Raw genomic sequence first — 14,624 nt, forward strand, 5'->3', positions numbered from 1 at the left:
CCTACAAACATGAAATAACAATAACCAAATTCATAAAATACAAGACGTAAATACAGGTGACCAGGAGCACAGGAAAGAAGGGCCTGGGACATTATTTCTTAGTGGTTATGGAACTTGTTTGGCATGATTTTTTTTAAATACAAAGAATTTTGGTTGAACACACGTTGTATTAATGCCACAAAAGTGAACAATGAATGAAAATAGTTAAAATGACAAGCTCTCTTATAGTTGTCACTCTCCAAGTCGGTCACTCTCCAACCCAATCAATCTTACATCAAAAAGTATTTTTAAAAAATATGTTGGTAGCTGGGCAGGGTGCACCCCAGCACTTGGGAGGCAGAAGCTCTGTGACTTCGAGGCCAGCCAGAGCTACATAACAAATCCTGTTTCAAAAAACCAAACAATCAATCAAAATTGAATACATACAGACAGGTTGCTTGTCACTGTTCTTAACATAACAACTATTTATATAGTATTAGGTACTATTAGTTGAGTATGCCTTATCTGAAATGCTTGGCATTTCTAGATTTCAGTATCTTTGGGTTTGGTTTTTTTTTTTCCTCCTTCAGATTTTTAAATATTTTCAAGCATATGAGATGGTGACAAGACCCAAGTCAATATAAATACATTTGTTTAATGTAGACCTTATACACAGAAACCTGACGATATTTTCATTTGATAATTTTTTGCCCTGGAACTTTGATTTTGACCCATCAGGGGAAACTGGTTGTAAAATTTCCCACTTGTGGCATATCAGCATTAAATGAAGTTGAATTTTGTTTTGTTTTTCAAGACAGGGTTTTCTGTGTGTAACAGCCCTGATATCCTAGAACTCACTCTGTAAACCAGGCTAGTCTCTAGCTCCCAAGTGCTGGGACTAAAAGCGTGTGCCACCACAGCCTAGCACTCAACATGAAATTTCCTAAGATCACTTTGGATTCTATTTTTTGGGGGGTTATTTTTATTGGACTGGATTATCTAACCCTTTCAAACTATCTAAGGAGAGACTACAGGCAACAAAACACTATAGCATTTACATAAGGAACTTGTACATCCGTGCATTATTGTATAAATGGACTATCATAAAAACCCTTTGAGACAACTCTATTTTTCAGTGTTAAAAAAAAATAACTGAACTATGTGTCTGCAATAGACAAATTGGAGCTCGTTGTAGTTCAAACTTTGCCCTAAATGTTTTTTTTTACTAAAATTCATTAATTTTTATTTTATATGCATTGGTGCTTTGCCATGGGTGTCAGGTCCTCTGGAACTGGAATTACAGACAGTTGTGAGCTGCCATGTCCTCTGAAAGAGCAGTCAGTGCTCTTAACCACTGAGCCATCTCTCCAGGACCCGACCTAAATGTTTAACATAAATCAATACTACGTTTCCATTGATGGGAAGTCTATATACTGTACCAGATTACAGTTTACAAACAGCAGAACCTGATTGTGCGACCCCAGAAAAACTGACTCTAGAGCCTCTGAACATCTATCTCCACCGGCAAACACTCTTGATGAATATAAATTATAACACATGAATGATTTCAAAATTAGACTAACAGCCACGGAACATATTGTGGAAAAACGTTAGCAACGTTAAGGCATAGCAACTACTGTCTGAAAAGAATTTAAAATTCCTGCTCTTCTGCCTTTAAAAATAAAGAGCTTTTTAAAAAGCCAAGAATAGCTTCCAAAGGAGGTTTGGGGAAGGGGACGGCAGGAGTGGGGCACAGCAACGGAAGACTCCAATTAAGGGCCTCCCGTGCGATTTGTGCTGACGCGCCCTTGCGAATGTGGCTGTTCGTCCGCTCCCTGGCCACGGAGCCACCCGCACAACGGTAAAAAGCCCACGGCCGGGCGGCGTCAACCTCCCGGGCAGACACGGCCTGCGTCGCCGAACCTAGCTATCCCGGGGACCGAAGGCGCCGGCCGCTGCCAGACGAGACCCGAACAGCGCCCCAAGCCGGCCTACCATGCCGACACCGAGGCAACGAGGCCCGAGGGAGCCCGCGGCCCGCCATGAGGAGGAAACGCAGGCGGCCGCAGTGCCCGCGCCTCCGGTGCTCAGCAGCGCCACGCCACGCCGCCCGCGGCCGCCGCCACTCCAGCCGGAGCCGAGGCCGCCGGGAGCCATGACGCCGGCCAGCTGGCCGGCCGGACCTGCTCACCTCTCGAGGCGACGGGGCGGAGCCCTGCACCGAGGCGATGTACCGCTCCACCTCGGCCTTGCTGCGCCTCATCGCGCCGCCGACCAGGCTCCCCGAGAGCGGGAGGCCAGCTCTGGGGCCTACAGCCGCCGCGGTCTCCAGGAGGTGAGAACCGAACACCGGTGACGCAGCTCCGTCGCGAGCGGATGGGGGCGGCGCGTGCGACTCGCGTCATCACCGTGCGCCACGCTGCGGCCTGACGCGCCTGACCGCTGCCTCCCGCCTTCAGAGCACGCTACCGTTTTTTTTTTTTTTTTCTTTTTCAAACGAATGTGAATAACTCCCCCCCCCCGGGGGATCTTTATATACCGGGGGAGGGGGAAGGAAATCTTTATATATTTCATTAGTGGTACGTCACAAAGCGGACCCAAAATGACAGTGCTTGCTGACAGTGTCCTGAGAATCCGACCTTTTAGATGCTCCATCTAGTCAAACTTTAAAAGTTGATTTCCTTTTCAAGAGACAAACTTCATCATTGCCTCTGGTTACTACTGGACCTTGACTTTACGCTTGAATAAACCAGGGTTGAAATATTAGCGTCCCATGGTGAGATGCACTCTGCCCGGGGTAATCGACCCTTAGAGGCAAAGAAGGGAAGTGATGGCTTTCCTGACAAATGGAAACGAGGATCGTTAGGTTTCTGAGGAACGCTGAATTTAAAATGTTTCTGTTTCCCGGGTAAGAATCGGGGCGGGCGGCCATTTCAGACATTGTCAGCAGCACTGCCGTTTGGGGTCTTGTTTTGTGACTTAACAAATAGCAGTAATAATTAAATTAAAAGTAATGATTTCTTGGTGCTGGCGAGATGGCTCCGCAATTGGACCCAAGTTCAGTTCCCAGCACCCACATCTGGCTGCTGACAACCACCCCTATCCAGTTCCATGGGTCTAAACCTTTCACCTCCATAGCATCCGAGCACACACGTGTTCAGATACACACAAACATTTTTTTTTAATAGTCTCGCCAGGCAGTGGTGGCTCACACCTTTAACCCCAGCACTTGGGAGGCAGAAGCAAGCGAATCTCTGTGAGTTCGAATCCAACCTGGTCTACAGAGCCAGTTCCAGGACAGCCTAGGGCTGTTACACAGAGAAACCCTGTCTCGAAAAAGAGAAAGAAAAAAAAAGTAATGGTCTCATGGTTGTGAGTAAAACGTCTAAGTGAGAATTCCTGAAAAAAAGCTGCAAAGACCTGATTAAAACTGCAGTGATGTGGCGAGAGCTTACAACGTAGGTCTAGAAGACAGTGACCTTACTGTCAGATCCAAAGGGTACCGCCAGCCACCCCCCAAAAGGGCAGACTCACTGACTCCAAAATTGAGTCTAGACACAGACTCAACCTAGACTACTCAGAGGTCAGATAAAAGCCAGCTTTCCACAAGATCTTGTGAAACAGGTTCACCAAACAGGTTCCAATCAGTCAAAAGGAATCCTTCATTTCCCTTGCCTCTGGCTACTCAGTTGGCATATGCCTGTGGTGCCTATAGGTACATCAAAGCCTATAGGTACATCAAAGTCTATGCTAGCCTCCAGGTTCCCTTGGTCCTTACTCAGAGTACTTGTTTACATTTTAAAGCCCCCATGCCAGCATCCTGGTCCTTCTCTCCCCCTCTCCCCCAGTTCAATGGTTCCCCTCCTCTCCAGACACCCATTCCCACACCTCTCTTCTCTGCTTTCCCCGAGACACAGTCTTGGCTGCCGGGACTAAACTTTATTTTTCCCATCCATTTCAGTTTCCTTACTGTGCTCCTCTCTCCCCTTACATACACTTACCATGGGTTAGGTTAGACCACTGAGCAGCCTTTTGCCCACCTCTGTGCAGGACTAGCATCCTGTAATTATAGATTAAAAAACCCTTTGTAGTAACTTAGCAGACTACTAGTTTCTTTCCATAAACCCAAAAGTCCAAAAGGTCATCAGATAGCATCTTAGACCTATAGAAAAGCTTCATTCATCTCACGGTAACTAACTCTCTAATACACCAGGGTGTATTTTAAAGCTTGCCTTTATGTGTGACTTCTTTTGTTCTGTAAAACTATAAAACTACTTCCATATTGGAAGATGGAGTTTGGGGTAACCTAAATCTGTAGGTTCCTGGGTCATGGTTACTCAAACTGACTCCAAAAAAACCTCTTGTTCCCTATGACAGCTGTGTTTTTGTTTTTGTTGTTGTTGTTTTTGCATTGACACTCTATTTTCTAAATTTTCAAAATGTCTCCTTCGAGGCCTGTGAGATAACTCAGTAGATAAAGGTATTTGCCAGGCAAATGAGAAGAGCTGAGCTATAACCCCCTGACCTCATGCAAAGGAGTAAAATGACCAGAACAAAATTGTTCTGATCGCCACACATGTGCTATGGCATGGGTGCCTAATTACCCTACACACACACACATACACACACACACACACACACACACACACACCAATAATTAAAAATATTTTACTTTGGGAATTTGAATTATAAAATCTTAAACATAAAATGTTTTAAATAGTAGGATCATTTTAATTTTAACAGATTATGGGCTGGAGAGATGGTTCAACTGTTAAGAACTTTGGCTGCTCTTCCAGAGGTCCCGAGTAGAAACCAGGAAAACACTGAGAAGAATCAATGAAACAAAGAGGTGGTTCTTTGAGAAAATCAACAAAATAGACAAACCTCTGTCCAAACTAACCAAAAGACAGAGAGAGAGCATGCTAATTAACAAAATCAGGAATGAAAAAGGGGACATAACAACGGACTCTGAGGAAATCCAGAGAATCATCAGGGCATACTTTGAAAATCTGTACTCCACAAAATTCGAAAATTTAAAGGAAATGGACAATTTCCTGGATAGATATCACTTGCCAAAACTAAATCAAGAGCAGATAAACAATCTAAACAGACCTATAACCCCTAATGAAATAGAAGCAGTCAGCAAAACTCTCCCAAACAAAAAAAGCCCAGGCCCAGATGGCTTCAGTGCAGAATTCTACCAGAAATTCAAAGAAGAGCTAATTCCAATACTCCTCAAAGTATTCCACACAATAGAAGCAGGAGGCTCACTGCCAAACTCTTTTTACGAGGCTACAATTACCTTGATACCCAAGCCACACAAAGACACAACTAAGAAAGAGAACTATAGACCAACTTCCCTCATGAACATTGATGCAAAAAAACTCAATAAAATACTCGCAAACCGGATTCAAGAACACATCAGAAAAATCATCCACCATGATCAAATCAAGTAGGCTTCATCTCAGGAATGCAGGGATGGTTCAACATTAGAAAATCTATCAATGTAATCCACCATATAAACAAACTGCAAAAGAAAAAACCACATGATCATCTCACTAGATGCTGAAAAAGCCTTTGACAAAATCCAGCACCCCTTCATGATAAAGATCCTAGAGAGATCAGGGATAACAGGAACATACCTGAATATAATAAAAGCAATATACAGTAAACCAACAGATAACATCAAGCTAAATGGAGAGAAACTCAAAGCTATTCCTCTAAAATCAGGAACAAGACAAGGCTGTCCACTCTCTCCATATCTCTTCAATATTGTACTTGAAGTTCTAGCTACAGCAATAAGAAAACAAAAGGAGATAAAATGGATACAAATAAGAAAAGAAGAAGTCAAACTTTCACTATTCGCAGATGATATGATAGTTTACATAAGTGACCCGAAAAACTCCGCAAGGGAACTCCTAGAGCTGATAAACACCTTCAGCAATGTGGCAGGATACAAGGTAAACTCAAAAAAATCAGTGGCCCTATTATATACAGATGATGAAGTGACTGAGAAAGAAATCAGAGAAACATCATCCTTTACAATAGCCATAAACAGCATCAAATATCTGGGGATAATGTTAACCAAGGAAGTGAGAGAACTTTGAGTCTTTAAAGAAAGAAATGAAAGAGGATACCAGAAAATGGAAACATCTCCCATGCTCTTGGATAGGTAGGATCAACATAATAAAAATGGCAATCTTGCCAAAAGCAGTCTACAGATTCAATGCAATCCCTATCAAAATTCATCACAATTCTTCAAGGACTTGGAAAGAACATTAATCAACTTTATATGGAAAAACAAAAGGCCCAGGATAGCCAAAACAACCCTATACAATAAAGGAACTTCAGGAGGCATCACCATACCTGACTTCAAGCTCTATTATAGAGCTATAGTCCTGAAAACAGCTTGGTATTGGCACAAAAATAGGCAAGTAGACCAATGGAACCGAATTGAAAACCCTGATTTTAACCCACACACCTATGAACACTTGATTTTTGACAAAGAAGCTAAAACTATACAATGGAAAAAAGAAAGCATCTTCAACAAATGGTGCTGGCATAACTGGGTACTGGTATGCAGAAGACTGCAGATAGATCCATGTTTATCGCCTTGTACAAAACTTAAGTCCAAATGGATCAAAGATCTCAACATAAATCCAGCTACACTGAAACTTTTAGAAGAGAAAGTGGAATACTCTTCAACGAGTTGGTACAGGAGTCCACTTCCTAAACATAATACCAGTGGCACAAACACTGAGATCGACAATTAACAAATGGGACCTCCTGAAACTAAAAAGCTTTTGTAAGGCAAAGGACACAGTCAACAAGACAAAAAGGCAGTCCACAGAATGGGAAAAGATATTCACTAACCCCACATCTGACAGAGGGCTAATCTCCAAAATTTACAACGAACTCAAGAAGCAAGTCTCCAAAACACCAAAGGATCCAATTAAAAGGTGGGGTACAGAACTAACTAGAGAATTCTCAATAGAGGAGGCTAAAATGGCCAAGAGACACTTAAGAAAGTGCTCAACATCCTTAGCCATCAGGGAAATGCAAATCAAAACAACTCTGAGATACCATCTTACTCCTGTCAGAATGGCTAAAATCAAAAACACTGAAGACAATTTATGCTGGAGAGGATGTGGAGAGAGGGGAACACTCCTCCACTGCTGGTGGGAGTGCCAACTCGTATAGCCTCTTTGGAAATCAGTATGGAGATTCCTCAGGAAAATGGGAATTAATCTACAACAAGACCCAGCAATTCCACTCATAGGCATATATCCAAAGGAGGCAAATTCATACAGCAAGGGCATCTGCTCCACTATGTTCATAGCAGCATTGTTTGCAATAGCCAGAACCTGGAAGCAACCTAGATGCCCCTCAACTGAAGAGTGGATAGAGAAAATGTGGTACATTTACACAATGGAGTATTACTCAGCAGAAAAAAAAACAATGGAATCTTGAAATTCGCAGGGAAATGGATAGCACTGGAAGAAACCACCCTGAGTGAGGTAACCCAGTCGCAAAAAAGCAAACATGGTATGTACTCACTCATATATGGATTTTAGACATGGATCAGGATAGTACCAGTCTGCACTTCCACAGATAGAGAGTCTGGGAAACAGGAAAGAACCTAAAAGATATGCATATATGCATAGTACCCAAGAGAAGAGGATTGAGACAAGATCCTCTGAATGGATGGGGAACACGGCGAGGGGTGGGGGGAGTGGGAGCTGGGAAGAAGAGAGGGGAGAGAAGAGGAAGAGAGAGTAGGTCATGGGGGAACAGGAAGTCTGAGTGGGTGGGGGTAGAATAGGGGGAAGAGGGAATCATAGGTTATAAGACAGATCAGGCACCAGAGTGACCTCTAGTGATCTAAAGGAATGACACCAATTGTCAAGCTAAGCAATAGTGGAGAGACCACCTCAGATGCCCATTACTGATAATGAACTTGATGTCTATAACCATCCGGGAGACTTCATCCAGTGACTGATGGAAGCAGAGGCAAACACCCACAGTTAAACACTGAACTGAACCAAAGGAACACAGTGACAGAGAGGAGTGATGAGCAAACTGGCAAAGAATGGGCTGGCAAAACCAACAGAGACAGCTGATCTGAACAGGGGAGAGCTCTTGGACCCCAGACCGACAGCGGGGAGGCCAGCATGGGACTGATCTGGACCCCCCCGAATGTGAGTGTCAGTGAGAAGGCCTGGGCAACCTATGGGGCCTTGAGCAGTGGATCAGTGTCTATCCCTGGAATTCAAACAACAGTCATCATTTGCCCATAGCACAAAGAGGGATGCTCTCTCAGCCTGGACTCTTAGGGGAGTGCCTGGACTCTACCCTGAGGGAAATGTCAGACTCTAGATATCCCCTATGTGGAAGGAATTGGCAATAGGGTGGGAGGCTGGGGGGGGTGGGGAGTGCGGGAGGAGGAGAGGGAGAGGGAACTGGGATTGACATGTAAAACAAGCTATTTAAAATTAAAATAAAAAGTGATAAAAAAGAAGATGGGTGATTTTGATCAAAATACATTATTATATGCAAGTATGAAATTGCCATGAGGAGGCCTAGGTAATCTATTGAGCCTTAGGTAGTAGATCAGTATTTATTCTGGGTATATAAATGGACTTCAGACTCCCATCCAACAATGAGAGATGCACTCTCATCCTGAACTCTTGGGAGAGGGTCTAGGCCCTGCCCTGGATGAAATGACAGACTATGGACACCCCCATGGAGGGCCTCACCCTCCCTGGGGAAATGAGGGGATATTGGAGGGGTTGGTGGGAAGGCACGGGAGGAGGGGAGGGAACAGAGAGGGACCTAGAATTGACATGTGAAGCAACCTTGTTTCTAATTTAAATTTAAAAGAAAATGAATCATGCAATGTGACAATAAAAAAAGAAATTGCCAGTAAGTTGAAGATTATTTTTAATTTATTAGAGATCACTCAGCAGTTAAGAGCACTTGATGCCGTGGATTATTCTGATCACCAAAAGCAAAAGACTTTTTTTCTCCACAAGCAGTTCCTATTTCTGCATGAATTAGGAACTTGATGTGTTTTACTTCACTTTACACAATGCTTTTTGTAAGGCACTGAAGTTCCTTTTGCAATACTGGGTTTTGTGGGGCTTTTTTGCTTGCTTGTTTTTGAGACTGGTTCTCATTATATGGTCCTGGCTGGCCTGAAACTCAATTTGTAGACCAGGCTACCTTTGAACTCACAGATATCTGAGTGCCTCTGCAGCCCTCGAGCTAAAGGCATGCACAACCACACGCAGTCCTGAAAGTAGGGATCTGAGACTTAGACTGATCCACTTTATGGTGATATAAAAGTGACATACATCTAATAGAAACATGATGCTTTCTCTTTTTTTCAAGACAGGGTTTCTCTGTGTAGCCCTGGATGTACTGGAACACTCTGTGGACCAGAATGGCCTTGAACTCAGAGATCCACCTGCCTGCCTCCCCAGTGCTGTGATTAAAGGCGTGTGCCACTACCTGGCTTGTAAGTCTACTTTTGACGTTCTCTATTTGAGCTGTGGATGCAGGCCTTACACTGCCAGTTGTGAGCTTGTCTTGGTGTCTCCAAAGAGGGGTTTTTAACTGTGTTGACTTTAACCTACACACCTGCCCCTTCCCATTTCTAGGATTCCCAGGATAAAATGGGCAACACTGGACAGTGGCTACTGTGTCTCCATCTGGGACTTCAGTTAGCATGCATGGGAACTTTAAACATTTAGGAAAAAAGGTATTTTTCATGGCCTCTAAAGGCTTGGGATCACCCATTCCACTTCCAAATTTTACTATCAAATGAGAACGCAAAACTTTTTTTCTCTGGTGCTATACACTGAAACCAGGGCCTTGTCAGGCTGGTGCTTAACCACTAGGCTAGACTCCTAACACCATAATAGAACTGTGGCACCAAAGGACTAAGTCTCCACTTAGTGAATGTCAACATCTTTACTGTTTAGTGCGATGTAGAAGAGAAATGCCCTGGCTGTGAGCCTCTTCCCAACATGCGTGGTGCAAGTGGTTAGATTTTATATTCAGATATATGTCAAGACATAAGGAGGGGAGGGCTGAAAAAAACAGCTCAGTGATTAAGAGCAGTTATTGCTCCTGTAAGATGGCCTGGGTTCAGTTCCCAGGAGCCATATGGTTGCTCACAACCATCCAGTTCCAGGAGTATTATACAGTAATTCCTTTTCAGGAACCACATGATGCCTGCCCATATAAACACGCAGGCAAAAACACTCATACACATAAAACAATAAAAAGACATGAAAAAGTTAGGCATTCAGTTCAGTGGCAGAGCACTTACTGAATGTTATGGTATGAGTACCGCCTATCCCCACAAGGCCCTAGTGGGTGGGTCTTAGGGGTTATAGCCTAGACAGATTCCAGCTGAGGCCCTCTCTCTACTTCCTGATCTGCTCAGATGAGAGCAAGTTGACTCATGTTTCCTCATGATGAGATTTTTCATCCCTTAAATACCTAAAGTCTTGTCAGGCATTTGGTCAATGTGGAAATGAACTGGTGTATCTAGCAATCACAAGGCCAGGCCTGGGATGGGTCCCCAGGACTGAAAACCTTCTGTGGCATTGTGGAATATTAACCTTGGAATAAAACAGCAAGTACCATCTTAATCATAGCTGCTGGTTACCCTCAAGAGGCCACGAGCAAGACAGCAGCTGCTTCCCCACAGGGGAGGTCATTAGGCCCTCACCTGAAACACCAGCCACCATTCCCTCTTGTACACCACACCCTCGATGCATTGATTCTGCCTGAGTGGCACACGGTTGTGAGGCATGCTAGAGTACACAGGAGGAAAGGTACCTGAAGGGCGCAGGCTCCATTTATGCAGCCTTGGGGAGGCTGACCCAGTGCTGAAGCTCACTTTGCTGTGATAAGCTGTTTTGGAGTTATCTACACTCCTGTTAGCAGCCTTCCCCATGCTCTAGAAACACATCAGCAAGCTATACCAGCAGAAGGGTTCTCATCTGAGGTGGTAGCCCAGGAAAAGTTAACACAAAAGGTGCTAAAACTTGTCTTATACACAATACCCAGGCCATTTTGCCACCACTGCCTGGCTTTTATTACAGATATGAATGTTTCTACTACATTACACTGAATATTTGAGTCTTCAAAAAGAGGTTAAACTAAATGACACATAGCACATTATGAATAATCATGAACATTTATTAAGCACCAAAGGTATACAGCAATGGCTGCTATATAAAAAGCACATTATTGATATAACTCCTGCCATTAAGCTTACAATCTAAAATAAAATACAAGAATATTGTCAGCCTATGTCAAAGTTTCCTTAACTTGGAATCAGCTACTCTGGCAAATGTATGAGGCAAAGTGACCTATTTCAGGTGCTGGGCGGTGGTGGCACACACCTTTAATTCCAGCACTCAGGAGGCAGAGGCAGGTGGATCTCTGTGAGTTCGAGACCAGCCTGGTCTACAGAGCCAGTTCCAGGACAGGCTCCAAAGCTACAAAGAGAAACCCTCTCTCAATCCCCAACCCTCCCCCCCCCAAAGAGAGCTATTTCAGGCAAAATGTTAATAAAGCTTTGAACATGACACAAAAAGTATTTTATCTGTACCTATTTTCCCCATTACATTAGGATAACTAAAGACAAAAAGAGCACTTAGAAATTTGATAAGCATAATGAATTATTTCAGATTGCCCCTAAAAATTCAAATGGAGATGTTCCCTGGCAAATGCCAGCAGCTAGTGAAACCCAACAACAAACAGGAAATAGACCAAGACTTTGTCTTTGCCACTTAAACTTCTCCATCTTCTTCCACACTAAGGGCTCCTGCGACATCCCACAAAGAGAGGCACCATATCTAGCTGAAGTATCATATAATTACCAAGTCAAACCTGCAGGAGTATTCCTGTCTGGAGGACGGCCCAAAAACAGCAGTGGGAACTATGTGCTGACATGTGAGATGGGTCAGCACAGGTGCAGGCCATACATCTCCAGAGTATGAGGGAAGCATGTGAGGTCCATAAGAACTCAGCATCAAGACCCCAGACTACAAACTCCACTTGCCTAAACTCGTGTGTGTGACCCTCCATAAATACTTTTAAGGTACTCACTGCTTGTCATTATGAGCTGACAAAGGCACACTGAAGAAATCTTGGTTCTTATTGTCAAAGACAATTTTAAATGCTAAACAAACACAAAGCATGTATTGTTTTTAATTATTTGCAATTTTCTTAATCCCAAAAGAACATTAAAAAATAAAGTAACTGGTTACAAGTTAGTTATCTGAACACAGAAATATATTCTATAATGTGCATAACCAAGTATTTTTTAAAAAAATTCATGACTACAAACATTTTAATGGCAGAGTAACAGCATCCTGAGATACCCTTTCTTGTGTATATGTGTGAGTATATTATTTCTGAAAGTATACATTTGTGGATGTGCATGTGGAGGCCAGATGTCAATCTTGGATGTCCCTCCCAGGTTTTCCCCTTGGATCTGGGGCTCACCAGTTAGGTTGAGTTGGCCACCCAATGAGTCCAGGGATCTGCTCACCTCCAGGTTCAAACTCAGGTCCTAAGACTGGTGTGACAAGTACTTTACCGACTGAGCTCTTTCTGGGCTCCTTAGAAGCCTTTATGGCAAAGCGATATATAGTGTTTTTGCTCATGGGGATGTTTTGGGGGACAGCATCTCACATTGTAACCTAGGAATGGCCTCCAACTCATGGAAACCTTCCTGCCTCAGCCTCCCAAGTGCTGAGACTACAATGGGAGTCACCATAGCCAGCAATGCTGCCTATATACATATTTTATAACTTACAAAAAAAAGTAACATGTTAGCAGCAGAAACATCTTTAAAATGTTCATACTTTTGCATATTGAGTTTATACAAAAAGAATTTCCCAGACATTTCAGGATAAAAGTTTTTATAAAATAGAACTGATTTTTAACTAAAGTTACTATTCTTATTACCCTTTTTCAATCTAAAAGTCTCATTTATACGTTTTTACTATCTTATAGTAGATAAAAGCCAATTATGACATTTGAAATGAAAAAACTTAGAACATATATCAGCATCATTCTACTAAGTGGACAGGGATTAATCTCCACTGGTTTCCTGAGAACAGAATTTTAAAAAGTTTGTATCAGTGGCAAATGATTCTAATTTTATAAATCTCAAATAATTTTTATTTGGTATTATATGAAACATCTAAAATTCCTGATTAGGAGATGCAGTTTTCTAAGGCCTTAGATTGTATATGAAGCACAGATATTAGCACACAGGTTAGTATGATGCACAGAGCCACTTTGTTTACAACAAGGTTTCAATATGCAGTCTTGGCTAACCTAGGACTCTCAGAGATCTGTCTGCCTCTGTATTCAGAGTGCAGGGATTGAAGACCAGTGCTGCCATCCATGGCTCACACCCACTTTTGAAAGTGATACATTCCACGCTGCATAATATTTCATCTCATGTCCTACTTGAATACTGTGTATTTTACATTAAGCTTAAAAGCATAATTGTGTAATATATTTTTAATGCTTCATTTTTTCCAATATCACAGAGTGTGCAGTATTTTAAAGGTTAACTAGTATAGATTTTTGTTTATTTTGCTAAAGAATGTAAAAGACATCTTAGTGGCTACAGCAACTTTATGAAGTAAGTTCATTAGGAGAAGAAAACAGAATACTAAGCATAGTGATTTAACAAAAATTCAAGTCATTCTGAAAAGTGTTTGCTTCTTAGTAATATGCATGTTCCTTTTACAGCACTAATTGGATAAACACACTAAGACTGCATAGGAATTATTTTGGTAGTTTACTTATCTTCCTTATATCCTTCTCCAGTATATGAGTGAGAGATTATTTTCTTATAATATAAAAGAAAGCAGAGTCTAGACTATTTTAAAATCTAAGTCATGTAAAAGCTGACTATAAATCTCAGAGTATTCATTTTTATTTGGTATTATATAAATAGCTAGCATTCCTGATTAGGGGATGCAGTTTTTTAAGGCAAGGCAAAAGGTTTATGCATGCAGCATAGATATTAGCACACAGGCCACATGACATACACAGCCGTGGCTGACCTAGGACTGAGGTGACATGTGGAGGTTAGAGGACAGGGGGAGTGAGTTCTCTTTCCACATGGACCCAGCAAGGGTCTGCAGAGCAGGGTACTTAATTTTGAAGAGTTAAATTCATGTTTTGGAGGACAGGCTTAATTAAAATTACCCTTTAACACGTTTTTTTTTTCCTTCCTTCGTCTCCCCCGCCTCTATGTATGTATGTATGTATGTGTATATATATATGTATATATATATACATATACATATATATATATACACATATACATATATATATATATATATTAATGTCCACAGACTGCTAAGGCTAAAGTCCTGATTTCATCTGCATTTTACAACGGAATAAACATTTTTTTTCTTTTTCTTTTTCCTTTTTTTTTTTTGGTTTTTCGAGACAGGGTTTCTCTGTATTGTTTTGGAGGATGTCCTGGAACTCGTTCTGTAGACCAGGCTGGCCTCGAACTCACAGAGATCCGCCTGCCTCTGCCTCCCAAGTGCTGGGATTAAAGGTGTGCGCCACCAACGCCCGGCTACATTTTTTTC

General features: G+C 42.3%; 1 protein-coding gene across 2 annotated transcripts in view; it reads right to left on the reverse strand.

The window, feature by feature from the left end:
- Nucleotides 1–2,357, reverse strand: part of Ranbp2 (RAN binding protein 2) — a 51,450-nt gene extending 49,093 nt beyond the window's left edge. For both annotated transcript variants that reach the window (XM_040732016.1, XM_005070860.4), the window contains exon 1: nt 2,171–2,357. In XM_040732016.1, coding sequence (XP_040587950.1) covers nt 2,171–2,242 — 72 coding nt within the window. In that variant the 5' untranslated portion in view covers nt 2,243–2,357. The remainder of the gene's footprint in view (nt 1–2,170) is intronic.
- Nucleotides 2,358–14,624: the final 12,267 nt, after the last annotated feature.

The sequence above is a fragment of the Mesocricetus auratus genome, unplaced genomic scaffold, assembly GCF_017639785.1.
Source record: "Mesocricetus auratus isolate SY011 unplaced genomic scaffold, BCM_Maur_2.0 Super-Scaffold_100027, whole genome shotgun sequence".
NCBI lineage: Eukaryota > Metazoa > Chordata > Mammalia > Rodentia > Cricetidae > Mesocricetus > Mesocricetus auratus.